The 27,905-nt window shown below is 40.1% G+C and overlaps 2 protein-coding genes across 5 annotated transcripts in view; one reads left to right on the forward strand and one right to left on the reverse strand.

The window, feature by feature from the left end:
* Positions 1–27,642, forward strand: LOC137642816 (uncharacterized). 4 transcript variants are annotated; one of them, XM_068375699.1, is made up of 4 exons: positions 1–141; positions 16,951–17,261; positions 20,913–21,074; positions 24,742–27,642. In XM_068375699.1, the coding sequence occupies exons 2-4, from the start codon at positions 16,995–16,997 to the stop codon at positions 25,012–25,014; spliced, it is 702 nt and encodes a 233-aa protein (XP_068231800.1). In that variant the 5' UTR covers positions 1–141; positions 16,951–16,994; the 3' UTR covers positions 25,015–27,642. The 4 variants fall into 4 exon arrangements, with proteins under 4 accessions (XP_068231800.1, XP_068231802.1, XP_068231801.1 ...); XM_068375701.1 differs by having other exon boundaries at positions 26–141; positions 16,956–17,261; XM_068375700.1 differs by having other exon boundaries at positions 30–135.
* The window catches only part of LOC137642817 (uncharacterized), a 95,479-nt gene that overhangs the window by 23,956 nt on the left and 43,618 nt on the right, over positions 1–27,905 (reverse strand). The gene's annotated exons all lie outside the window — the stretch shown is intronic.

The following is a 27,905-nucleotide window of genomic DNA, read 5'->3' on the forward strand; positions in this document are numbered from 1 at the left end:
TTGATACTTCATTGTCGTCTGGCACTTTGTTTACACTGCAGACGCTCCTCCGTACAGCTGAGAGCAACTGATGTTACCCCGAACAGCTTTGGTGTATTAAACCATTTTATTGGATCTAAGAAGCTGTTGGTTACAGTAAGAGTAGGTTATATTCCATGATGTTTATATCTGCGTAATTTTCTAGGTAGTGTAAAATACATAGCTAGTTAAACTACCACTTACACCTAATAGTCGTGTCTGTTATTGTTGTATCGAAGGATTGAGCCAATTTGTCTAAATTTAGTAGACTCGCTCACATTTTGACGGTATATAAATTATATAGCGTGCGAAAATGAGCTTGTGCATTAGTAAATTTATATAGAAAAAAGCAGTTCCTAGTTCATTTATAGGGAAATTGTAAAATTCTGAACATTTTTTGTGGACGGGTGTTTTTTTCCAAGTAATCAAGACGTTTGGTTCACAAGATGTTACAATTAGAAAATAATATTTCTGAAGGGGAACAAACCGAAGGTTCCTAACTATCCTCAGACTACCGTTTAGACCTGTGGGGGAGGGGAAGGTTGCTACGTCCCCATTGCCTAGGACTCCGTATCCATAACTTATACCCTAAGGTAAACCGTATCCTTGTGTTGTCTTCCCTCGTGAAACCTGATTGTTCAGACGTATCTCCTAGGTTCACTATGCGTTATAACTTTACAATTAAGATTCCAAGTTACCACATGAGAACCATTCAATACACCTTTAAAAATTTCGCAAAGACTTCAAACATTTAAAATAAAACATGCTAAACAAGTCTTAAGCTCTTATTACTCTTCATTATTAATTACAATGGGGTAAATGTAGTTTTTAGGGACAGGGCGATATCTTTCTTATTACTAACCAAATCGTTTTTACTTATGGGGAAGATGTTCTTTACTTTGATCCAATATACCATAATATGATGTTATTTTATCATTTTGAATAATATAATTTACCTTTACCACCGCAATATTTTCTAAGTTCAGCACGGTCCGAACGGAAGTCACAGGTAGCTCCTGCTTAGTTTCCAACTTTCCTGATAGATAGAGCCCCTGTCATCCCAGGCTAAGAATCGTTCGTTTTTACAATTTAATACTGTCCCATCAATATACATTTTTACCCATCGGTTAAGTTTGTAATTAGTTGGGACACGTCATTTATAGTGACATTTGATACTGCTATGATATTTATCATGAAATGTTAGGTTAGGGAAAGGTCGTTACAATGCGTTGTCTGCTGAAGCCACGACCAAGTTACTTGATCGTAAAATTTCCCCCAAGCATTGTTTCCTGCCAGACTATAATAACACCCGTTGGGCGGCGCTCTGTTCGCCTATCAGCTGGTGGCGCAAGCTTCAACAGTTATCGATGTTCGGACTTATGTTTTCGCTAATCCCAACAATCTTCCTTTTTAACCCCTTGTTAAGATTGTTAGTTCGTTGGCACACGTCCTGAAATTATGCCGAATACTGTACTAATTTGTTACATATACAACCAAAGGTTAGGTTAGTCAACATCTAGTTAAGATGTTTCAGTAGATGAAGCCAGTGTCAAACAAACCACCCGAACTAACCCTTCGTTCCCGTGCGCTAGTAGGCTGCCCTACTTTTGCTGGCTGCGTGATTTCAAAATTTTAAATCCCCCCACCCATCCCCCTCGACCCGAGATTGACCTATACACGAGGTCGACCCTTTCCAACGCTAAACGCCGTAATGGACAGACGTGTTCCGTATAGTTTCTCTTTGAGCGATGGTGTTGAGTTTATTACTCATATAGGTCAGCTTGATACTTTGAAGACGATAAGGTTTATAGACCTACGGGACTTTACTCGGGTTACCCCGTAATTTTTTCTTTTTTTATTTCGAAAAGGGCTCTAAGGTGACTTTAGGGGTCCCTGTGAAGGCGCAAGAACCCGAGGATTTAGACTTCAGCAACTACAAATATTAAGGTAATCCTGAGTAACTTTTTTATTATTACAATGTGGTCAAGATATAATTTAGTGCTGCCCATAGCTTTTTTGTGTAGGAGAGAGACTTGCGAAGGGGGTCTGGGCTAAGAGTTGTGACCTGGGAACTACTAGGTTTGGTTAGGTTGGGTTTCTGGGGTTTGTATGATAGTGACAGTGTTTGGGGGGTCGAAGGGGGGGGGAGACAATTAGCTCCCCCCCCCCTAGGTCATTAGGAAGGTAAGGACACGGCTTGTAGGTCAGGTCAGGGGGGGAATTTTGGGTTAGTTGTTGTCCATTTTTCTCGTACTTTCCGACATTCATGCATCGAGTAGTCCTAGTATGTAGATTGTTGAGACAAGCATTTACAAATTTGGTGAATTCATAATTTCATTCTGTTAAACTTCTCGTGAAAAACTCGATGGGTGATGATCTTTACTCTATTTTCTGGCGATCGCGACCCTGTCCTAGTATGTAGTTTGTTGGGACAAGCATTTACAAAACCAGTGAATTTAATATTATTTCATTCTGTAATCATTCCCTTGAATAAGAGCCGATTTTGGACATTTTTTACTCAATTTTTGGGAGGTCCAAGGCCTGTCCCCACAAACTTAAAAGGCTCCAATTTTGTTTGTGGCTTTCGTTACTGCATAATAAGTTGGGTACGTTTGTAGATTGTAGGGTTACCAGGCCTGCTGCTCGCATAGAAAATAAGAATCCTTCCTATCGTCGTCAACCATATTTTATTACATATACGAGTATGTTCGTTAATGTAATAAAACTAATTATTTATTTACTGGTCTTTGCTCCACTGTGGCTTGCTTCACTCCTAATTGAAGATTACAGTATTTTATTGAATTTATTAGTTATGGACGGAAAAAGCTTTTCTACTAAAAAACAGGTTTATCTAGTTTGAAAATACCCGTTTTCTTAAAAGAAATTCCTCTAATTTTTATTGCAAATAAAAACGTAATCATCCAAGAATTAATAATCAATGGGGTTAGCATCTGCAGCTCAGTACTGTTTACCAGTACATAGGAGCTTGATGTTTTTAATTTTTTGCGAGTGAAGCGAGATCACAGTGGAGGAAAAACCATTAGATTTCTAAAAAATATCCCTGTTCTTAAATGGTATAACAGGTTTTTAGTTTATTTGCTATTGAAATAAAGGTTAAATTCAGTGAACGAACATTGTTTACTACAGATAAAAATGTTTTTTATGTTCAAAATGTTGTTCCGTCCGTAACAATACTTTTACCATTATATTGCTCTGCGCAATAGGAGAGTTGGCAAATATTTTTGCAGACAAAAAATCTTAAACCCAACCACCTACACACTACCCATAAATTGACATAATTGCCTATAAAGTAATTTTGCTTGCTGATTGAAGATTAAAGAAATTATAAACACCTGATAGAAATATCATTTGCCGACATGTATGGATCTTGAGGATAAAATTAATTGGAGATTGCAGATACATTTCTGTTAACCTAGACAATACTTTAACCCTTTTTGTTTATCTTATACTAATTGAATTACACTGACTACCTATTATAGCCAGAATAGAGTTTAAGATATGTGCAATGACTCGTCAAGTTATCGGAATCGTACCGGTATATCCAAAATATCTTAGAGAATTGCTACACCTCATGCAGCCAATAAATAGAGAATATTTACAGATGGTTTCAAGATATTGGAGCCAAGACGTATCTCTACTGTAGGTTCTAGGGCCTTCAAATTTGCACCCCCGCAAGACTAGATAACATGATTCCACTTGACATTCGAAAGACTGAAGAGATTTAAGGTTTTCAAGAAGCTCAAGACTTGTTTTTTTAAGCACTTTGATAATGAGGATTTGACAATTAATACAGAATTCACTGTGTTATATTCTAAATACCTTAGAATGTGTACGACAAACAAAGCTTATAGATCCTGTAGGGCAGAGGGTTTTCATGTGTGAGAGGACCAGGAAAACAGCGCTTATAGTAAATGAAGACTTCAAATGAAAACATAACATCGGTGGTGTGCCAATAAGCGGAACATTTATCTTAAATAATGATAATGTAATACAGGACAGGAAGAAACATTTAAGTTTTACAAACATTTACAGATATTCCCATAGAATCGTTTTCTTCTTTAATTTCACGACAATAATGTAAAAGTTTAAAGAACCTCATAAGCATGGAAACCTTAGTAGAGGCAGAATAGTTTGGGTCTGTTAAAAGAGACACCGTGGAAAGGGCTGATTGAAAGACTTGTAGTGTATAGTCAATCCTCCATCTTCATGGGGTTTGGGTAACAACGATAGCCACAAAGATAAAAAACACGTTTGATATTGATACCCTGAGGTGAATTAACTTATAACCCCACCAAAACAAATGATCACTTCCTAGATACGGTCGACTAGCACCGTAAATCACTAAATGTTGTCTCAACATAGTTTTTATCAGTGTTGTAGTTCACATTACTTTATAAGGGTAATTGTACATTACTAAGACTGCTAAAGTACAATACTGTTCTGTATACAATATGGTAACCAAGGAAAGAGGGCTTATAACACGTAAATCATTGCTACATCACCTTGTATATACAGTACATAACAACAAAACACTGTTGTTCCTGATTAATGACACTAAGTGATATATTACTTTAATACTATACAGTACGTACAATACAGCTTAATTAGCTAAGGTGAGACGACAGATCACCTGTAAGTAATTGCTATCTTCGCGAGGTTGTCTCACGCCCTTACCTACTTGTCACCAAATACATAATCTGTAACTACTGTATATATATTTTTTTCCAATATTAAACTTACCCGATAATCATGTAGCTGTCAACTCCGTTGCCCGACAGAATTCTATGGAGGGATACGCCAGCTATCACAATACTAGAAGGGGGTGTATTTACCAGCGCCACCTGTGGCCAGGTACTCAAGTACTTCTTGTTGACACCTCCTCAATTATTCCTCTGTTGTGCTTCCGGCAAGACGTTCTGGGGTACGCTTATGTTCTTGGAGTATTTTCACGACTTTGGTGAAGTATTTCTCTTTGATTTCGGCTGTCGCTTTACTGGAAACTTCTATATTAGCTTAGTTAGCTTTTGGAATTAATTTGATTAATTATGGTGACGAGAGAGTATGAACTCTCGTTCACCTTTCAATGGCCGACCCTTCCCTTAGACGGAAGTGTTGGTGTCTAAGAGAGTATAGACTCTCTTTCTTAATTTTGCTTAACAAAAGTTATAGATTTATTTTTTATCTCTCCGCCTCTTATAGGCCTCTTCGATTAACTTCCTTTTATTATAAACTCATTAAAATTAATTTTTATATTTGTTTATATTCGACCTTCCTAATAGTAGGCGGTCTTTTACCGAAGTTAATAAACTTTGAGCCCGTCATTTCGGTTTTACCTGTTAACATATTATGCTATTTCCGCCACAGAGTTTGAAAGATTTTCTTTGACAGTCTCGTACTGTTTTCAAAGTTGAACTAACGTTTTGTTTTGTCTCTGCAGTTGTTGACGTTCAGAACGTTCAACTTGCACTCTATCGTTACGATAGAGAAAGAATGTTCACGGTTTCACGTTGCAGTAAGAGTAACCGTGTCTAGCGTTTTGTTCATTCTTTCTTAACTTAATGGTTTTGATCCTAATAAAGGAACTTTTCAGTTTTTTTCCTTTAACAATAATATGTTTTAACGATATATATGATTGGGCTCTTCTCTCAGGTTCTAAGTCAAGAGAGAGAGAGAGAGAGAGAGATAGAGACGGAGGGAGAAAGAGGATAAACGTTTCATTCAAGCCTGCCAGGCGTACGAGTAACGTCGTTATCGTTTTTGCTCTTCTCCCTAGTCTCTTTAGGGGAAGAAACTAAACGTTTCTAGAGTGATCTAGTGTTTAGTCTCTTTCCAACCACTGAATTATCTTTCATTAGATTTTTCTGTTACATTGTAATTCTGTTTTCGCAATTACTAACTTTGAGAAAGGATAGAATTGCGTATTTCAGGTACAAACCACTTAAAGTTTCGAGTTCAGTGAAATAAGTGCAAACAGAAATCAAAGTGATAAGTGATTAGTGCGTGAGGGTACTTTTGTGCGCGCCAGTCGTCCTCCCAGTCCGGGACCTCTTGCAAGCTCCCAAGCCCAGGGGAGAAGCAATGTCGAAGGGCATAAGGGTTCAGCAGGCCTTGATCGGCGCACAGAAGTATTCTCGGTGGTTGTGGGCGTGTCTTACCGAGACCGTCACTCCCACCCGCAGACGATTGAGCCCTTATTTTGCTCGTCTGCAGAAGAGATTAGGGGAGAAAATAAAGGCAGAGTAACGCTGGTCTCAGGTCTCAAGACCTCTTAAACGTTAAGTCCAGACCTATGCCAGACGTACGAAGTTAAAGTTCACAACCCGAATGCAGTCATTGGGTTAGCTCTGACTCTCCTCAGTCATCAGTTGATTACACTCCGCCTAAGAGGAGTAAGGTTCTGCCACAACAGATCTCTGCTGTTAAGGCTTTACCTCAGCAGAACTTAGTGTCTGCCGACCCCAAGTTAACTCTACTGCAGTCCATACAGTCACAACTTTCGGTCTTGATGCGTGAGTGTCGGACTGAGAGTGTTGCGCCTCCGCCTACACTCCCCCCCCCGCCTATGATCGCTCCGCCTGATCACAGTACCACCTGCCAGGCGTACGATGTTGTGAACTCTACTACAGTCCATGCAAGCACAGCTTTCGGACTTGATGCGTGAGTGTCGGGCTGAGAGTGTTGCTCCTCCGCCTCCGCCTACACTCCCTCCACTTACACTCGCTCCGCCTGGTCGCAGTACCATCTGCCAGGCGTACGATGTTGTGGACTCTACTACAGTCCATGCAAGCACAGCTTTCGGACTTGATGCGTGAGTGTCGGGCTGAGAGTGTTGCTCCTCCGCCTCCGCCTACACTCCCTCCACCTACACTCGCTCCGCCTGATCGCAGTACCACCTGCCAGCAGTTCCACCTGCCAGGCGTACGATGTTGAGCCACGTGCTGAGTTTGCTGTTCCCTGTGGTGTTCAGCCTCCGCCTTCCTTAAGGCAACCTTTACATTGGGATCAGGAGGATTATACCTCTCTTCCTCCGCCTCCACTTGCTGCTCCACCAGTGATGCAACACTCGGTTGAGGTACAACAACCTCTCCCGTCCATGAGTCAGTCTCCTCAGCTCTCGCTGCAGCGAGCTCAACCCTCCACAAGGCAAGCACCACAACACCTTAGCCTTGCGCCTCAGGAGCCTCAGCTTGCGAGACATTTACCTTGTTCTGCGCAGCCTCTTCCTCATCGCGCTCCGCTCACACCACAGGAACTGGAACTTGCTACTCCGCTTCCGCCAACCGCTCAGCAAGCGCAACCCTTGGGTTCAACCACTCATGCTAGGAGTCAGCCTCCTCCACCCATGCGCCTTCCTTCTGCTTGTCTTTTATTCAGCCTTTGCAGACTGAGCCTCAGGTGTTCCCTCATCGGAGTCTTGAAGAGGAAACCACAACTATTGTTGTTCCAGCTCGTTCTGACTCTGCTGTTCAGCATACCTTACCTCCATTTTCATACCATGGTTTAAACCCCATGCAAGCATGCATAAAGCACTCTAGCACTGGTCATGGAATTTCTGAGAAATGTTAAACGCCATGCACACGCTCTGCTTTCCTTACAGCAGGCTCTGCTTACAGCAGGCTCTGCTTACTACATGCTCAGCATTCAGCATGCTCTGCATTCAGCATGCTCTGCATACAACATGCTCTGCATACAGCATGCTCTGCATTCAGCATGCTCTGCATACAACATGCTCTACATACAGCATGCTCTGCATACAGCATACTCTGCATACATCATGCTCTGCATACCTTACCGCATGCTTCTCAACACATCTTGGGTTGTTGCCAACTCACTAGACTGTCAAGCAGTTTCATAACGTTGCCTTCTAGTCTGCTGCTTTTGCACCAGTGAACCCTCACTCAGAGAACTTAGCTTTTCTAGGATAAGGTCCCTGTAGATGAGAAAGTTCTTTTCTCCCTCCTTCTGATATTCCCTTGAGGACTCTGTCATTTGGAGGGAGCCTTTAGCTGCATAACCTCTTATGGACTTTTATTTAAGCATAACATGCTTACAGGGAAGGTAATGGTTCCACTTCAGCCGCTAATCCCGTCTGTTACCACACCTGCTCCCATAGACCTTGAGCTGTGTTGCATGACATGCAGTCCAAGCTTAGTCCTTGTTAGAGGATTTTTTGTTTACGGAGTCAATGTGTCACGGGGAAGACGTTCAACAACCAACAGAAGGGACTTGTTGTGACGCAGTGCGGCAACCTCAGCAACCCGTTAAGGAGTTGTCTGTACGACCCAGACAGTCTAGACAGATTCGGGTTGTCACTGTACTTCCTCGCTTGCCCATGATTGACAGTTTACAGACTGTGCAGCAGTATCATGATCTTGTGTCCGGCTCCGTCAGACGACTGGCTTTTAAGAGCTCCCACAAGTCGTCGCTGTCTGGAGATTTTCAAATGGACTATGGATCTGACCAAGGAACTGGGCCTCCTGGTCAATTTTGAGGAGTCTCAGCTCGTTCCATCCCAGACCATTGTCTCCTTGGGTATGGATCTTCAGAGTCGAGCTTTTCGGACTTGTCCGTCGGCCCCAAGGATCTTCCAAGCCCTAGAATGCATCCAGAGCATGCTGAGAAGGAACCGATGCTTAGTCAGGCAGTGGATGAGTCTAACAGGGACACTTTCATCGCTGGCCCTGTTCATCGAGTTAGGGAGACTCCACCTCCGCCCCCTTCAGTATCATCTAGCTGCTCACTGGATAAAGGACATGACGCTAGAGACGGGCTCAGTTCCTGTTTCCGAAGAGATGAGGTCTACTCTAACGTGGTGGAAGAACAGCATTCTTCTCAAGGAAGGTCTACCATTGGCTGTTCAGACCCCCGACCACCGTCTCTTCTCGGACGCATCGGACACGGGCTGGGGTGCGACACTGGACGGACAGGAATGCTCGGGAACATGGAATCAGGAGCAAAGGACACTTCACATCTATTGCAAGGAGTTGTTGGCAGTTCATCTGGCCTTGATAAACTTCAAGTCCCTCCAGCTTAACAAGGTGGTGGAGGTGAACTCCGACTACACCACAGCCTTGGCTTACATCTCCAAGCAGGGAGGGACTCATTCGAGGAAGTTGTTCGAGATCGCAAGGGACCTCCTCATTTGGTCAAAAGATCGAAAGCTCACGCTGGTAACGAGGCTCATTCAGGGCGATATGAATGTCATGGCAGATCGCCTCAGCCGGAAGGGTCAGGTCTTCCCCACAGAGTGGACCCTTCACAAGAATGTTTGCAGCAGACTTTGGGCCCTGTGGGGTCAGCCAACCATAGATCTATTCGCTACCTCGATGACCAAGAGGCTCCTCTTGTATTGTTCTCCGATTCCAGACCCAGCAGCAGTTCGCGTGGATGCCTTTCTGCTGGATTGGTCCCATCTCGACCTGTATGCATTCCCGCCGTTCAAGATTGTCAACAGGGTACTTCAGAAGTTCGCCTCTCACAAAGGGACACGGCTGACGTTGGTTGCTCCCCTCTGGCCCGCGAGAGAATGGTTCACCGAGGTACTGCAATGGCTGGTCGACGTTCCCAGGACTCTTCCTCCTAGAGTGGACCTTCTGCGTCAACCTCACGTAAAGAAGGTACACCCAAACCTCCACGCTCTTCGTCTGACTGCCTTCAGACTATCGAAAGACTCTCAAGAGCTAGAGGCTTTTCGAAGGAGGCAGCCAGAGCGATTGCCAGAGCAAGGACGACATCCACTCTCAGAGTCTATCAGTCTTAATGGGAAGTCTTCCGAAGCTGGTGCAAGGCCAATGCAGTTTCCTCAACCAGTACCACTGTAACCCAGATTGCTGACTTCCTGTTACATCTAAGGAACGTAAGATCCCTATCAGCTCCTACGATCAAGGGTTACAGAAGTATGTTGGCAGCGGTTTTCCGCCACAGAGGCTTGGATCTTTCCTCCAACAAAGATCTACAGGACCTCCTTAGGTCTTTTGAGACCTCAAAGGAACGTCGGTTGTCCACTCCAGGCTGGAATCTAGACGTGGTCCTAAGGTTCCTAATGTCATCAGGATTTGAACCGCTCCAATCAGCCTCTTTTAAGGACCTCACATTAAAAACTCTTTTCCTCGTGTGCTTAGCAACAGGTAAAAGAGTAAGTGAGATCCACGCCTTCAGCAGGAACATAGGTTTCACATCTGAAACGGCTACATGTTCCTTGCAGCTCGGTTTTTTGGCTAAAAACGAGCTTCCTTCCCGTCCTTGGCCTAAGTCGTTCGAGATCCCAAGCCTGTCCAACATGGTGGGGAACGAACTGGAGAGAGTACTTTGCCCAGTTGGAGCTCTTAAGTACTATCTAAGAAGGTCAAAACCATTACGAGGACAATCAGAAGCCTTATGGTGTGCTATCAAGAAGCCTTCTCTACCAATGTCTAAGAACTCAGTTTCTTACTACATCAGGCTTCTGATTAGAGAAGCAAATTCTCATCTGAAGGAAGAAGACCTTGCTTTGCTGAAGGTAAGGACACATGAAGTGAGAGCTGTGGCTACTTCAGTGGCCTTCAAACAGAACCGTTCTCTGCAGAGTGTTATGGATGCAACCTATTGGAGAAGCAAGTCAGTGTTCGCATCATTCTATCTCAAAGATGTCCAGTCTCTTTACGAGTACTGCTACACCCTGGGTCCATTCGTAGCAACGAATGCAGTAGTAGGCGAGGGCTCAGCCACTACATTCCCATAATCCCATAACTTTTTAACCTTTCTCTTGAATACTTTTTATGGGTTGTACGGTCGGCTAAGAAGCCTTCCACATCCTTGTTGATTTGGCGGGTGGTCAATTCTTTCTTGAGAAGCGCCAAGGTTAAAGGTTGTGATGAGGTCCTTTAGTATGGGTTGCAGCCCTGTATACTTTAGCACCTTTGAGTTGATTCAGCCTCCCAAGAGGAACGCTGCGCTCAGTAAGGAAGACGATCTTATTAAAGGCAGAGTAACGGTTCAAGTCGACTTCCTTACCAGGTACTTATTATTTCATTGTTATTGTGGATAACTGATTATATGAAATACGGGATACTTAGCTATCCTTTAGTCTTGTACACTGGTTTTTCACCCACCCCCCTGGGTGTGAATCAGCTACATGATTATCGGGTAAGTTTAATATTGGAAAATGTTATTTTTATTAATAAAATAAATTTTTGAATATACTTACCCGATAATCATGATTTAATCGACCCTCCCTTCCTCCCCATAGAGAACCAGTGGACCGAGGAATAATTGAGGAGGTGTCAACAAGAAGTACTTGAGTACCTGGCCACAGGTGGCGCTGGTAAATACACCCCCTTCTAGTATTGTGATAGCTGGCGTATCCCTCCATAGAATTCTGTCGGGCAACGGAGTTGACAGCTACATGATTATCGGGTAAGTATATTCAAAAATTTATTTTATTAATAAAAATAACATATTTACTGTACAGCCAGCCCTCCTTATTATCGGTGGTTAGGTAACAGAGGCAGCTGCAAAAAGCGAGAATCTGCAAATACTTGCTTCCCTAGGGTGGGTTAACTCTTAACTTACCAGCTCATTGCCCATTGCCAACGTGCAGTTGACTAACACACAAAGTACTATACTGCCTAATATTGTTTTTACTTGGTTTCTATCACAGTCTTGAACACATTTCAGTAAGTGTACAGTACTTGTTAACATATGTACTGTACTGCATGCATGGTACGACTAAGGTACACATAACACGAGTTATTACCACACTTATATACATACATATAATAATGTACTATATGTACAGTACAAACAAAACACTATTGTTCTTAACGAACAACACTCACGGATACTATAGTGTATATTACCGTAATATACGTACAGTACTATCACTACAGTACAATTTAATTAGCAGATGTAAGTAACACTCGCAAGTGTTTGCTGTTTTTGGCAAGTCGACTTGCGCCATTGAAACTCACCGTACACATAGTCTATATAAAGTACTATAAAGTATGGGATTTCACATACAGTACTGTACAGAACAGTAATTAATATAACAATAGCATTACAGTATTACACAATGAATACATTATTATAATAAGAATTAGATTAAAAAATATCAGTACAGCACCACTAAACATTTATGTATGAAGTTCTATGCAGTATGTCTAAAGCATGGTGCAACTCTTTGAGCCGTCGACTATTTTATACTAAAATCACTATAAGCACACTGGATATGTACAAATTTCTTACATTACATGATTCTGCACAAAAGGACCGAAGCGGGAGATGCTCACACAAGGAGAGACAATGCAAAATTGAGGCCGAGTGTGCGAGATAGGGTATTGTGCTGTGTGGAGATGAAATCATTGCAAAGCATGTTGGGTGCAAAGGAGCGCAGTATGTTTGAAATCATTGGGCCGTGAGTGTACTTATTGTGAAACCACAAATACGCGACTTTTTACTTTTAATAGTTTATACAGTTCTCTATATCCAGAGTCTCACATGATTTTCGATCAATTCCTCTATATTTTTTTCTGAGAAGATCAGCACTGTACCAATGAATGATTTGAAGTTTTCTGGCATCCTGACTCAACAGAACCCCAGGAAGGGTTTTAAGGTACGGGGTTCGGGAGCCCTCGGTCCTTTCCTGCCGTGAGATGTTTCTGAGATACTTCAGTGAAACCATTACTATAGATCTTCCTACGTGCCGAGACTACTCCTTGAGACCGAGATTTTCCAGACTCCAAGATCCTGCAACTCTGTCGCCCTTTAGGGTTTTTGGAACAGGTGATCTCTCAGGACCAATCTCAGCACTTGTACAAGAACAGAGATGTTACATTGTATTCACGTGGTCGTTGGTAAGGATCCTATCCATCCAAGGAAAGACATTCAATCACCCTACTTTGTTAGTGGGACAGCTGGCAAGTGTCTTAGGATAAGAACGATTCTTTTATTAAATATCGAGATAATATCATCAAAGAAGTCCATAAAGTCCGACTGATAGGAGTTGCGTACACGTGATTCGCACCATTTTTCTTTCCATGGTAGAGACAGTGCACGCTAAGAACATTCCTCCTAGCAAATTGGTCTTCATATATTCTTCTTTCGCTTAAGAGATTAGAGGGTCCATACAGGGAATGTACCCATCCCTGAGTAAACCATGTATGGTACAGGAGCTCTTGTACCTTGTACCCGCTACTTGTGGTTGATTCTTACAAGAATGAACATTCAATACAAATAAGGATAAAGGATGCTGTCTTTCTTTTCACATCCTGAACATTTGTCTTCTCTCTTCGGGATTGTGAAAAGCAATGCGCGCCGATACTTTCCCAGTCATGGAAAGACCTGATCCCTCTGTATGGTTTCATGGGAAAAGGAGTACTGTACTAAAACTGAACCCCCAGGAAAAGTTTTCAGAAGGATGGCAAGTACTCTACAGTCTACCATCAGCAAAAGACTTTCATGAACCTGAAGGATACATTCATTTAGATACCCATCCTTCGGTCCATCAGAATTATCTTCTCATCAGTTCAAAACTAGACCTTTAGACTGCCTATCGCCTCAAGCATTCATTCTTACCTTTCTGGTACCTTCTAAGATTTCAATTTTTGTTGGAGAAGCTTGTGCCCTACCTCCATCAAAGTTTACTATAGTAGGTGTCTGAAGCATCACTGGCCTACAGCCACCAATCCTCTCTAACTGCTGGTTCCAGTGGAACAAGAAGTAAGGGAGAATGAAAACGTCAACAGGAGAATTTCACTTGACTCCTGAGATGCTACTGTTCACAGATGCATTCAAGGGGGTGTGGGGCATATGTCTGAGGGACCAGTCTGCCTTGGGCTTGTGGTCTGAAGAAGTAAAAGGTCTGCAAACCAATGTGTTGGGAATACGAACGGTGCTTCTTTCCCTGCAAACTTTTCAACAGAGCGTGATAGGGCACTCGGTAGCTTTGATAAGCTATAATACTACTGTAGTGGCTTGTGTTAAAAGGCAAAGAGGATCGGTCTCACAGTCCCTCAATGAGTTAGCCTAGCAGACACATATTTGGGTGTTCGACATGTAGAGCAAGGTTCATACCAAGCCGGAGAAATGTATTAGCAGTCATGCTCAGTTGCTACCAGGGTTAAGTAGTAATAGTGGTGTGGTCTCTACTACTCTGCAACAGAAAGGCTGCTTGCCCTTTGGGATTCCCTTCAATTGATTTGTTCACTACTTGGCTGATCATGAATCTAACAGTGTATTGTTCCTTTGGTTGCAGACTCCTCTGCAGCAATGGAGGATGCCTTCCAACTTCCCTGGGACAACATTGATGCTTATGGCTTTCCACCCGTTTGTCTGATATGTTGGGTCATCAAGTGTTGATGCCCCCGAATATCAGAATTACCTTAGTGGCTCCCAAAGTGGCCACACACCTGGTTGCTTTGATTTGCTGATGCTCCTCATCGGGGTAACACGAAAACTACCCATCTTTTGCGATTGATGTCTTAGACGGGATACTTCTCGAGTCAAAGCCTTTCAATAATTGATAGAAGATTTCTTAGTTATCCTTTACTAGGAGAAGCTTCTCTCAGTCTTCACTGTGAAAGGCTATCTCCCAGTCTTGAGTCAGGTCTTTGGACTGAAGTGCTTGGACCTCTCCTCATCATGTGAGTTATCCAATTTCATGAGGAGTATCAAGCAGTCTTGCCCTCCTAGAGAACACACCACTGGAATGAGATGTCAAGAGAATTCTATGCTCTCTCAAGTAATTACCATATGAACCCCCTGAAGAGAAAATCAGATTGAGATCTGACGCCAAAGACTGTCTTTCAGCTTACCTTAGCATTGGCAAAGAGATTGAGCGAGTTGCATGGTATTTTGTATGTCATGAGTCATTTCGAAGGATGGAAGAAAGTCTCCCTTGCGTTTATCCTGGAGTTTGTGACCAAGATACAGAACCCTGCCATCTAGCCATCTACGGCCCCAGATTTGAGTTTTTCTCCATTTCTCTCCAATTGGGGACCAGCGGTCAGGATGAACTGCTTCCATGCCCTATGAGGGCTCCGGCGTTAACTTAAGAGAGCCCAGCGTTTCACATCAGAGCACTGGAAGGGAGGAGAATCTGATATCCAAGACTAAAGTTTTGTTTTGGCTGTTTGAGACCATTATCAAGCGTGCTAATGTAGCTTCCGGAGAGCCTACAGTCAAACTGTCTACAGCGCAAACTCAGGAAGTCAAGGGTATTGGTTCTATCTTAGCCTTCAAGAAGAATCTGTCTGTGGCGCAAATCCTGAAGGCTGGAGTGTGGAAGCGCCAGACAACCTTCACTATCTTTGGACTACAGTATACCTACAAGTCCCTTGATACTTTTATCCTGGGACCTGTGATAGCTTCTCCAAAGGTTGCTTAGCTAGCCCCACTCCCGTACGTGACAAGAAGCATTTCTTCTAAGATAGCAGTCGTAACGTAAGTCTAGGAATGGAAGGAAAAAATGTCTGGTCATTTTTCCTTTTTTTTTCCCCCTTCCTTAAGGCACAGCAGTCTTGCCGATATTTTGCTGGACTGGACGGTAGATGTAGGTAAACTATGCAACCGAGTAACTTTTCATTACAATTTGGTTTGTTTTGCACACATTTCTCTTAATGCCATACATTTGGACTTCATATCCTTAGAGATACAGATTCATCAGTGACTGCCTACCAGTTTCTACTAGGGACCTAGACTATCATCTGTGGCATAATCATGCTCAGGTAGTTGGTAGGTTAACAGGAGTCTTGACTTCCCCTCCATTACAGGACCAAAGTACACCAACATTTCTGGGTAAGTTAACCAGCCAGATTGATTATAGGGAACTTCCCTTCTTAGGATGAGTCTCCTATTAAAGGCCTCAGGTTTGTATAGTAATGGAAAATACAAATTACTTAAAAAATTTGTGATATATATACACACACTCACAATGGTACCAGAGGGTTTACTAGTTGAATTCGTTCTGGGAGCTCATTTGCAAACTAAAATGCTTCTATCCTAAAATAATTTCTCCCATAAAAAGTAAAAAAAAATCATTTAATTTGTTCCATACGTCCATAAATACACATATACACTAATTCTTAGAGGTTTTTAATGATAATTATTAAACATTTTATAACCCCTAATATCAGAAATGATTACAAATTACTAATAATGAAAAATAGAAGTAATACTATAAAAAAATTAACTGGCAAGGAAGTTCAGATGAAAAAGTTACATGATATTACTACCTCCCAATCTCATGCGAAGCCGTAAAGGGTGCTTGCGTCATTTCTCATTCATTGTGGAACAGCTACTGTGAATGCAATAAACCTGATGGACTGCCATTTATTTAATTTATAACTGGTCTTACTAGCTGGTGTAACACCTTACCTTTACAGGCACATATTTTTTTAATCTCGAATCATAATTACCTTAATACTGTACCGTCATTATTCATTTTCCTTCGTCAAAAGCTTTCAACTATTTCCCCTTCTACAAAATACCTAATGGCTTACATCTGTTCCCTCAACTATAAGAAAATGATAATAAAAAATGTTGCCAAGGATCCATGCCCAATATTTTTAGACATACGACTAAATCAAAAACTGATTGCACACTCGCACAAAAGTTAATATTGTATATGCTACTGTATACTATTCATAGATATATATCTCAACCCATATCAAACATTTAATGCATATACTTGTAAACCGATATGAATTTTTATGCTTGCATGCCGATTTGCTTTTACTTAGTCACTCGTAAACCAAGGTACTACTGGACTGAATGTGCATGTACATATAATATTCATATATTAAGTCCCCCCTTTTCAGATACAATATTTGGTATTATGTATTATTTCAGTTCTTAAATATCAAAACCATAAAAGTCATGTGGATTACTATATACAGTACTTTACTGTAGTTTTTCTAATGTATTTTTTTTTTTCAGTAAAGGTAATGGAACGAATGTGGTGACATTTAACAAGATTTAAAATGCTACCAGCATCTGACATGCTGCCTCTGCAAGATGAAGCAGTGTCTATAGAACCCCAGTATGATGGTGTTATCATGCTGAGTCCTGAGGTTGTGTTGTTTAGCGATGCCACACCTCGTCCCGATGGAAGGAAAGTTTACCATGTCTTCCAGCGTAATGTTGGGGAAGCACAAAGAGATGAATCAATGCATAGTGAAGATTTCCATTCGAGACGCGAACAATTGTTTTCTCAGGCACATGAAAATACTCTACACAACATCCAACAGGTTAGTACACCAGGCTAAAAATATGTAATCTTGCAAAATTGCAAACTATTGCACCCCAAAGGCATTTTCCCAGTTTCAGCTTCATTTATTATTATTATTATTATTATTATTATTATTATTATTATTATTATTATTATTTGCTAAGCTGCAACCCTAGTTGGAAAAGCAGAATGATATAAACCCAGGGGCTCCAACAGGGAAAATAGCCTAGTGAGGAAAGGAAACAGGGAAAAAATAAATATTTTAAGAATAATATTAAAATAAATATCTCCTATATAAACTATAAAAATTTTAACAAAACATGAGGAAGAGAAATTATATAGAATAATGTGCCCGAGTGTACCCTCAAGCAAGAGAACTCTAACCCAAGATAGTGGAAGACCATGGTACAGAGGCTATGGCACTACCCAAGACTAGAGAAGAATGGTTTTATTTTGGAGTGTCCTTCTAGAAGAGCTGCTTACCATAGCTAGAGAGTCTCTTCTACCCTTACCAAGAGGAAAGTAGCCACTGAACAATTACAGTGCAGTAGTTAACCCCTTAAGTGAAGAAGAATTGTTTGGTAATCTCAGTGTTGTCAGGTGTATGAGGACAGGAGAATCTGTAAAGAATATGCCAGACTATTCGGTGTATGTGTAGGCAAAGGGAAAGTGAACCGTAACCAGAGAGAAGGATCCAATGTAGTACTGTCTGCCCACTCAAAGGACCCCATAACTCTCTAGCGGTAGTATCTCAACGGGTGGCTTTTAGCTAACAAGTGAGCTTATTTGCTTGTGCCCTCTTGTGTTGATGTTATTGTATATAATACATAGAGCTAAGAACTGATTCAATTGTTGTTGGTTGGTAACAAGATACTTAACTATCAGTAGGTAATTTAGGGTTACCAAACTACCTATCACCAGGACTTGAGCTTATATCTTCTCTCTCCTGTTGAGTCAAGACATCAATGCTTTTGTTGGGGTCCCAGGTCTCAATTGGTTCGTGATTCACTACAATATTTAGTACATTAGAGATACCATAAAAATAACTAACTTTAGGTTGTGTTTCTCTTCCTACAGTAAACAGATTTTGTTCCAACACATAATACAAACTCTTTTGCTCTTTACTCTGGATATATCACTTAGACAAAGCTGAAACAACCCACTGCTAGTTGGGGGAGGTTAGACCACCCACCCTGTTCACACACACACACCGGTTGTATTACGTCACTTTTGCTTCTGGTTCGGTAGTGCAGACGTTGTTTCTCTCTCCCCTTAACCCTTTACATAAACTGGCTATTTACTTTGAGTGTCGGGAGAAGTCATCTTCCCAGTGGGAGCAGTTCAGTAGATGATGAAAGAAGTCTAAAAGTGAGTCTTCTCCTTTGGGGTCTTCGAAGTCCCTTCCTTGAAGTCCAAGAAGTCCTGACTTCTTACTCCAATGTCTCATTTGTTCCCTGTTGTATCTGCTTGTTCGGTCTCCTCTGGAGGACAAACGAGTAAGAGTGATGACCAACTGACCCTCAGACAACCCTTAGGTGTGGAGGACATCGTTGCTTTCCCTAGCGAAGCAGCAGTGCCCACGACTGCAGGGAAGTCTCTCCCTTTTCCGCTTGCAACAACAATTACCTTCCTTGGGGCTTTCGGGTTTCCCCCACTATGGAACGACTTTTAGAGGTGCTACAGTTAGGGGCACAGCGGGAGCACACAGCTACCTCCCCAGGGATTGACCACAGTCTTCCCCTCTGAAACTCTGGGGTGGTTGACCCTCCAGAGCTTCTCATGCCCTTAGCTGCAGCATCCTCCACATCTGCTCTCCCACCTGAGCAGTTAGTTGCAGGTTGGGGGTCCTCGGACTCCCAACCAGTCAAGTGATCCTTACAAAGTGAACCTGGAAGCTGATTACAACCAGAATTCTGAGTTTGCTCATTATGCTACGCACCCTCAACCTGAAGTCGCTTAGCGTGCTGAGGTCCCACAGTATAGGAAGCACCTTTCTTATTTGTAAATTAGGCCTTTCTCCTCGAGTGGTTACCCCTCGGGATTTCGGAAACGAGTGCTCAATTCGTTGATGCCTTTTTCCAGCTCTTTCGAGCAAGATGACAATGGTGCTCGCTGACTGTTTGCAGTCCCAGCCCCTCACCATTGTGCCCTATAGCTCTTTGAGCTTTGTGAGGCCAAGCCCCTTGGCACCCCTGCCAAGGTTCTTCCTCCCCTTACGGTAAAGAACTTGCCTTCCTGCTGTGCGTCAGCACACAAGAAAGCCTTCTCAGCCTTGCTCACCACCATTTGAGCATGTGCCTCCTCCTGTAGGAGCATGCAAGGCTACTCGCCAAATTCCTGTAGGAGCGCTGACGAATGTTCATGCTACATTTCATGCTACTTCAGCACATGAATGTTCAAACCCTAGTCTAGCAAGAGTCTTGTGCAGTGTTGCGTACCCAGTTAGTGAGCATTAGCAAAGTGGGCGAGCTCCTCTCACTGACGAAGGTCTGTGCGTGACTTTGGTCGTACGGTCAAACTCCCATAGTGAGGTTTTGGTACACTCTACTTCGGTTGCGCATGCTTGCTCACCTGTACAACCGCCAGATCTTGCCATCGCCAGGGCATAACGAGTCTCATGAGACATAACCATTCAGGGTTATTACCTTAGACAGTGATGCCAGCCAACCGCTTGCTGTTCCCACCTCTCGCCATTGTGCTCTCAGGGCACAAAAAATCTTGTGAGCTATTCAATAACATTTTAAACTCTGATGGTATTTCTAGACTCGAGGTGGAGATTGAAAAACCCCTCTCTTAGGGCATGCCCCTAGCTAACTTCAAAGGAGGTTATTCTGATGCCAAAAAAATGCTGCTCTTTATACCTTAAAAGAAGCAATATCAGAGACTTGAGGTTTTCTTTTCTATCACAGTTTGTCTGATGCTCCGGTGGTCGGGATGACTGCCTGGCCAGAAAACTCCCTTTTTGGCCAAAAAAAGGCAAAATTACCGGCTTAAGTCATGAGTGAGTTGCTTCTTAAGTTGTTTTTACCATGCCCAAAGAGAGTTTCATGAAGTCTTCTATGCCAAGTAGGATACTCAGGTTTGGGCCAGTCAATTAGGGGACCGTTTTCCTTTGGTCCCAGATCACCTTCACACTACAGAATTTCATGCCAGATAGACCTTGTTCAACTTGGTGTCTGCTGTGAAATCCTAGTCTTAGTGCTTGGAGACTAAAATTATTTTATTCAAAACTCCTTATTATAACATTTATCATTTATAGTTAGTTAATTATCTATTTCCTTTCTGCACTTGGGTGCTTTCCCTGTTGGCAGCCTTGGGCTTTTAGCCTTCTGCTTTTCCAATTAGGTTTGTAGCATGGCTAGTAATAATAATAATGATAATGCAGTGCCAGAAAAATTTAGACAACAAATGTAGGGGATTTGTAGATTGTTTTTTATGTAAAATATCGATATTGTTTTTATAAAAAAAGATATGTTTGTAACAAGTTAATTTTTTTTCAAGTCAATAGAATTTCCTGTTGTCAGTGTTTTATGACGTATATAGAATTTCCCATGAGGAGTGTTTTATAATTTTAAATTATTTTCTGTGAATCACATCATTTTAGCTTTTGGAACAAATTTCAACCAATTTTTTTTTTTACATTTCATGAAATATCAAAATATTTCCATAGGTTCTAGCTGAAAGTGGACTTGTTAACCAAGAATGGTGTGAAAATGGTACTGAGGCTGCCACTAATGCCAGCACTCCTACAGAAGCAGATGAACAGGGTCACAGTATTCAAACCCAAAGTCAACCTTGTTATGAGGTGCAAATGCATTCATCGCCCTGTAAGGTAGGTTTGTTTAATGTTATTTGGTTCTCTTAAGTCAACATTGTATATTAAATAGTAAAAAAGGGAAATCAGAGCTATTTGTTTTCCTTGTTTATATAGTATTTAGCATTGGCAGAAATTGCGCTGGGTACACATTGCTTGGCAACACTAATCATTCAAACAAATCAGCGCTGTACTGTAGTTTTTGCTATTTCTTAATTGTATTTAGGATATTATCTTTATTTGTTGTTTACTATTGCATAAATGTAAGCCCTCCTATTTTACATATGCCATAATATGTTAGTAGTCAACGAAGTTAACCATTCAAACCTAAATGAAATGTTAGTGGAATGTCCATAGTGGTCACTGGATTCTGTTTGGTCTTCTGACTGGGAAAAGTAATCGACTCACAATAAGTATGTTGCTTCTTTTACCTCGTGAAATTAATGGCATACTCTGTTTGGTGTAGAATTATTTTTTTCTTTAAGATTGTTTAAAAATTCTGGGTAGGGATTTTCAGAATCAAATGCTTTTATTATTATATTGTTTTATTGTTATAATTATTTGAGTGTGAGTGGTGTTTAATTATGCTTTATCTGCTTTACCTCCATTTGTGATTATTTTCTTCCATCTTGCTGCCCAACCTTTTTTACCTTATAGCATAACTGTAGTGATTTTTCCCCTTTTCACATAAGCACTGAATGGCCTTCCAGCCCAAATTCATGTCCAAATGACACTAAAATGAACGTTGAAGGCGTGTTTGTCTCAAGTGCTTCCTCACCTTGCCAAGATGAAAAACTCACCCTATCTTTTTAATAAGATTAAAACAAGAATAATTCATAACTGCTGCATTTTCTGAGAACCACTATTGAGAAAGCTTATTTTTATATTCTTTTTTGTTATTACCCTTTTCAAAAAAATTTCTTCTTAATTTCTCAATGTACTGGACTGCTTTCTTTGTTAAGATCGTTGGGCTTGCAGCATTTGGCTTTCCTAATTATGGTTGTAGTATGGCTTGTAATAACAATGATATAATAACAGCAAATCTGTTAGATGTGCAACCAATCCCCCATTAGGTGGTAAAAGGAGAATTCCCATTAGAATGACTGAATTCTTAAACCTTTGATGAGATCAGCACTGGTATATTGTCTTGATGTCTGAAGGTTGATCAGTTCCCATTCAATTGCAGCTGCAGATATCTAAGATGAACTGGCTGTATGGTACTAACACCTTGAGAGAGGTAAAATGGCTGAGTACTTTTGTCAAAGATAAGTAGGAGTAGCTGATTAATGAAAGAATTCTTATAAGAGAATGAAACCTCTGAAATTGGTTCTGAGTCAGTTAAACTAAGACCATGGTTGTATTAATATCTATCCTCAGATAAACTGGGGTCTTGGATAGATTTAAATTAAACTTATACCATTTAATAAATAGCCCAGACATTGATATAAATTGAGGAGGACTTGAAGGTGCTTATGAAGATCTACAGATGATTTTATAATTACTGGCTGGTCTTTTAAGATTATTTGATACTTAACTCATGAGTGATATGGTAATTTGGTCTATAACCTTTTTGTAAGGCTCTTGCCTGTCTAATTCACAAAGTCTTGAATAAATAAGTGTTCTTACATGGCATACAAACCCTTATCCTTTAATTAGGGAGATTACTTGAGCGCAAGCTGGAATCAGTTGTTAAAATTGGACAAAGACCAGTTATCTGACTGGTGAAGGTGCTGGGCGAGAAGCCCCGACCCCCCTCCAGTTAAAGAATACATGTTCAAGTATTCACTTTTGCTTCGGCTGCTGTTGAGTATTAAATGCCATTGTGGTTATTTACATTGATTGATATCACGAGTGTTAGTGATATATATTCATCATAAAATAACCACGTGTTGCAAACTCACAATTCAGCTATCATGGTGGAGATGGGTTTATTTCAAGTCTATGAACAGATTCCTGAATTCAACAGGAATATGTAAGGGAACTTGTCATGAACTTGTATCTCTCTTTATGGCTCAGTTGGTAGAGTCCTCCTGCAGGCATGGTTATCGGCTGAATAGGCAGGGATTCGAATCTCTGCCCGGCCAGAAGCTATTGGCATAAATGAATTCCAGTGGATATATATTCCGAAGATAAAATTTGGTATTAACTGCTATTGTGGTTGATATTTACACCAGTATACATATTTAGCATACTGTATATGTTGATATGTTGTGTTAGGAATAGGTAAATGTAAGTACATATTCATGTTTCTTGGAGCATAGGGAATATTATGTAGCATTTTTATAATTCTATTTGGTGTGCATATCATATTTTTATTTGATATCAATGCAATTGGTCTCCTCCATAGCCTGCTACAGTTTACAACTCCTGTATATAGCTACTGTATATTTATATTAATTTTTTTCACTAACATAGCATAAGAGCTTATGAAAGTGTTTCAGTGAAAACCTTCAATAACTTATGTTTAACGATGACTATATTCCCCGTAAAGATTTTGGGGCGAAAGTCAATCTTGCTGTCTCCCTTACAAACTATACTAACTTATAATCACTTTAAGGGGATGTGTTGTGACCGCTCTTAATGTGGGAGACAACATGATTGGTTATGACATCACCAAGGGCTGGAGCTTATTTCATCTGGAATTTCTGTGGCGACTATAAGTGTATACACCAGACCTCCTTCCCATCCTTCAATCTACAGGAGTGTACCCAGAAATCCCTCGACGCCTTTGTGCTTGGTTTTGTTGTGGCTGTTTTTTTACCAAGCCCAGCTCCCATGTGGGACATTAAACATCTTGTTCATAGTAACACATAGATACAAGTCTGGTTTGAAGGTAGAATGACTGGCTCTTCTCCTTCAATCCTTTTGCCCCTCTCTTGGTGAGGAAGCAGTAAAAGTGTTACTGTACTCACTGGATCTGATGTGATACTGGTAAATTACACTTCAGAACTCCATTCTTTGGAATTTAATGAAGTGTCTTCCCCATTCCTAGATGAGGAGGTTGAAGGTGGAATATATACCAACCCGTTGATCTTCATGTGCCTGGTATATTATTCTGGATTGCTATCCCTTCGGGGGAAGAGATCCCTCTTTGACCACATACAAAATCTTCTATGTCAGACCAGGCCCAACCAGTCTTTTCATTCCTATGACAGCAGGTTGTTGCAGTCTTGTCCATTGTTCCCGTATGGGACCAAGTAGATTTACAACCAGTTTGGATGTTGGGGAACTTCTGGCTCACCAGTCAGCGAGTCTCCCTATTTAAAGGACAAGAGGTTTGTATATGCATAGGAACAAATAAATTTTAAAAGTAATTTTTATTTTTCCTAGCTAAACAAACCTGAGTCATTTAAGTTAAACTCAGATTATATAGCTAGAAAAAATAGATTACTTTTAAAATTGGTTATATTTCATGTTATGGAAAAATTATTTTTCATCTTATTTCAACATTATTGAAATTTTAACTTAATTTCTATAGAGTATGCTTACAGCTTATGATATCCATACTTACAAAGCTGGCTGCCTTAGTTAAATTTATTCCTTGCATGCTTCATTTTATCAATGAAGAGGTAAGATTATTGTTAACCATTGCTTTGTATGCTTCGAGGTACAGTACCATATCGTATGGTTAGTGATGATTAATATTATGGTTTAATGATGATTAAAATTAATAATTCATTTTCAGCTACATCAGTTTGAGATGGTGTTCCCTATCGAGCCTCATAGTTCTAGGCTAACACGACGTCTTCTAAAACGTTTGCGTCGCAAAGGTATAGGTCAAGTTGAACTTGAGCCTGAAAATCACCGCATCAACGTAAGAACACGCAAATCTGCCAACTTTATTCTAGGAGTTCTTCGCAGCATTGACCCAAATGTCCGGCTTATAGAAACTTACCGAGAAACCCTATTAGAAGAGCCTTTAGAAGCAGAGAATTTGGAGCTCATGGATGCATTATAGAAGTTAGATAGGTGCTAGTGTCGAGCGAGTTCATGCCTGTTTATAATGTTGTTTAGTATTGATAAGCTAATTGTGACATCTTGGTTTGATTTTGGTCTGTTGAAAAGGTGCAGCATTTAAATCAGATACTAATCAAGGTATAATTGTTACCAAGCCTGTTGAATATTCATTCCTGAAAATAACATATATAATATACTTATATCTTTCAGTCGGTATAAAAACAATGCATTATTATTATTAATATTAAATGGTCCAATTAAAGTATTTAATGATAATAGTAATTCTTTTTTTGTTGTGACTGAAAAGTTAATATTTATTTAATTTATATTATGTAGAGGAATGGAAGTTTAAAAGGCTTACTGGGGTAATTGAATGTAATTTACGCACTACAGTACTGTACTGTAGTTTGTGTCTTGTGATATTTTGCCGATTATTTTTACTTTTAGAATTTGCAAGAAAGTAAATTTTGTTTCAGGGTTTCACCATATGTAGGTCATTTATAACCTGGCACAAACCCATAAGAAAATTTACCATAAGTTTTATTGTATATTAAACTTGAACTCCATTGTTATGAACCAGCCAGAGCTACAGGGTACCTAGAAATCTCATGGCACAGTGATATCTAGTCACATACAGAGGCGTTATTAAATGCCTTCCTGCTACTGTTTACATCGTATGTAGTACAGGTATATACAGTTTTATGAGAATATATCTTACTGTGCAGCCTTTGCTGTGATTACCTCAAAAAAAGACTCTTGACATTTTTTCGAAGTAATGAATCACTTGGAATTAAATGATTTTTTTGTAATGTGACTACATATCTAAATGGTATCTTTAGATGAGTTTATTTGTTCTTCATCTATCACAGTCTGACTATGTTGTTAAATCTGCACACAAACCAAGTTGATCTATTTGGTGTTGGTCTGTCTATTCTACTCGTGAACTTCTAGTCAGATTGCATAGTTTGATTTGCTTTATTTCATAATCTTCATTTAAATGAACTGGATAATCATAATGTTATTACTTTTCTCAAGGCAGCCAACATTATATTTTACCTCGGATGCTACAAGTTAGCTTCTCCTAGATCTTTTCTGTCGTGGAAGTGACGCACAATTTTTTTTTATTCTTTTATTTTCATGTATATAGAGCCTAGATTAGTATAATTGTTGTTCGAGTTGCAAAGTGTTCTTATACTGTGATTTCATCCACTTGCAAAAACATTCATTTTAATCTCATCAGGCATACAGTATGTGACTTGTATTCATTTATTAGCTGTTTGTTATGTCTGTCGGGCTATTTTCAGTCATGTACTGTATAGAAAAAAAAAAGTCCATTGCATTGTGAATTGATGTGGTCTGTGATATCCTTTATGGGTTTCCCCCTTGGCACCTATTCTTTCAGAAGGTTTAGTACTGTACTTAATTGAAAAATTCACCAAGTTATTAGAAATGTTGGCAGAGTGTTTTGCCTTTTAGACATTTTCAGCAATATTTTGCCTAAACTTAAAAGAATATGTCATAGCTCTAAAAGGCACTAATAGAATACCTATGATATATAAGGTATTTTACATCTACCACACAGTGATCTTTGATTAATCATGATTCCAGTATACAGTATTATCTCTTAATTTGTACAGTACTTTCATTTCTTTTGCTAAGTAATATATTCATATAGAAATTGTGTGCAAATATATCAACAACAGACTATCACACTCAATGATGCGACTTGATAAAAAATAGTGATTTTGATAATCTCTATCAATACTTAATTATCATGGATCATACTTGAGAGTAAGGTACTCCAAGAGAAGTTGATAGCCACCACCTCACTTAGTACAGCTCATTTTCATATAGTATAGATGTTCTTTTTTCTTTTAAGTTAAACAGGCTACCTCTGTATGGAATAGGGACCAGCAAATTTATTTTTATCAATGGTCCTTTTAATTTCCTTACATGACAGTCATGTCATGGCTGGTTTCAAAGATTTTTTGTTTACATCAGTGGGTTATCACTCGAGTTTAGTTTTCAGTGCTGAGTCATAGAACCGTGCTGCACTGTTGTGGTGTAGTACCCCTTGTCTTTAAGTTTTTATTTTTCATTGATGGTTCTTAATTACTGTACATGGGTATTCATTACCAGTGTCCGTTTCATATATTAAATTTAATTAATGGGAGTTATAGTCTTTCTGTTATGAATATTTAAATTGTGGATGGAGAAGTGGTTTTCTTGGTTCTTGAGAAGGCACAATTGGGAAAAAAGATGGGTATAGGCATTACCTGTTCAGTCTTCTTACTAATAGGTTATGGTTGGTTACTCAAACCATGGCTGACTCTGATAATTTTTTTCTGTGAGTCTTTTCCTTCATAAGGAGGACCTGGAGTATTTTTATCATGAGATGAGAGACCACTGATTTGTAAAATATTTGAATTTACATGTGAAAAAACAGTCCTACTGGAATACAGTATTGAAAATGTTGCCTTGAGGATACAATATTCTTAAAATCCAAGTTAGAATTTGTTACTCAATATATGTTCTACAACTGAAGCTCTTGCCTCCTGAAAATGTCCATCTTAAAACTTACTTCTCAGCAATAATTAATGGCCAAAATAGCTGAAAAAAAAAAACAGAATTCAATAGGACTGGGCAATTTTAATCATACATTAACACATTGCAATATTTATTCATCACATGTGTGTCAGATACAATTTCTTGGTGAATAAACCAGGTTTTGCTTCAGTTACCTTTCTATTAAGCATACTAAACTCCTCATAGCAGTCATTGATAGTTTTTTTTTTTATGGTTACTGCACTTTCTTTTAAAATTATATTTCTCTTATTATGTTTTACTCTCAAATCCTACACTCTGGATTAAGTTTGTGGTAGCTGTACACCC

The sequence above is a fragment of the Palaemon carinicauda genome, chromosome 6 (assembly GCF_036898095.1).
Source record: "Palaemon carinicauda isolate YSFRI2023 chromosome 6, ASM3689809v2, whole genome shotgun sequence".
NCBI classification, from domain to species: Eukaryota; Metazoa; Arthropoda; class Malacostraca; order Decapoda; family Palaemonidae; genus Palaemon; species Palaemon carinicauda.

Bases quoted from the DNA above. Each gene is read 5' to 3' on its own strand.
- LOC137642816 (XM_068375699.1), top strand. From the start codon at position 16,995: ATGCTACCAGCATCTGACATGCTGCCTCTGCAAGATGAAGCAGTGTCT. The intron at 17,262-20,912 runs GTTAGTACACCA...ATATTTCCATAG, and splicing joins CTCTACACAACATCCAACAG to GTTCTAGCTGAAAGTGGACT. The intron at 21,075-24,741 runs GTAGGTTTGTTT...ATTCATTTTCAG, and splicing joins TGCATTCATCGCCCTGTAAG to CTACATCAGTTTGAGATGGT.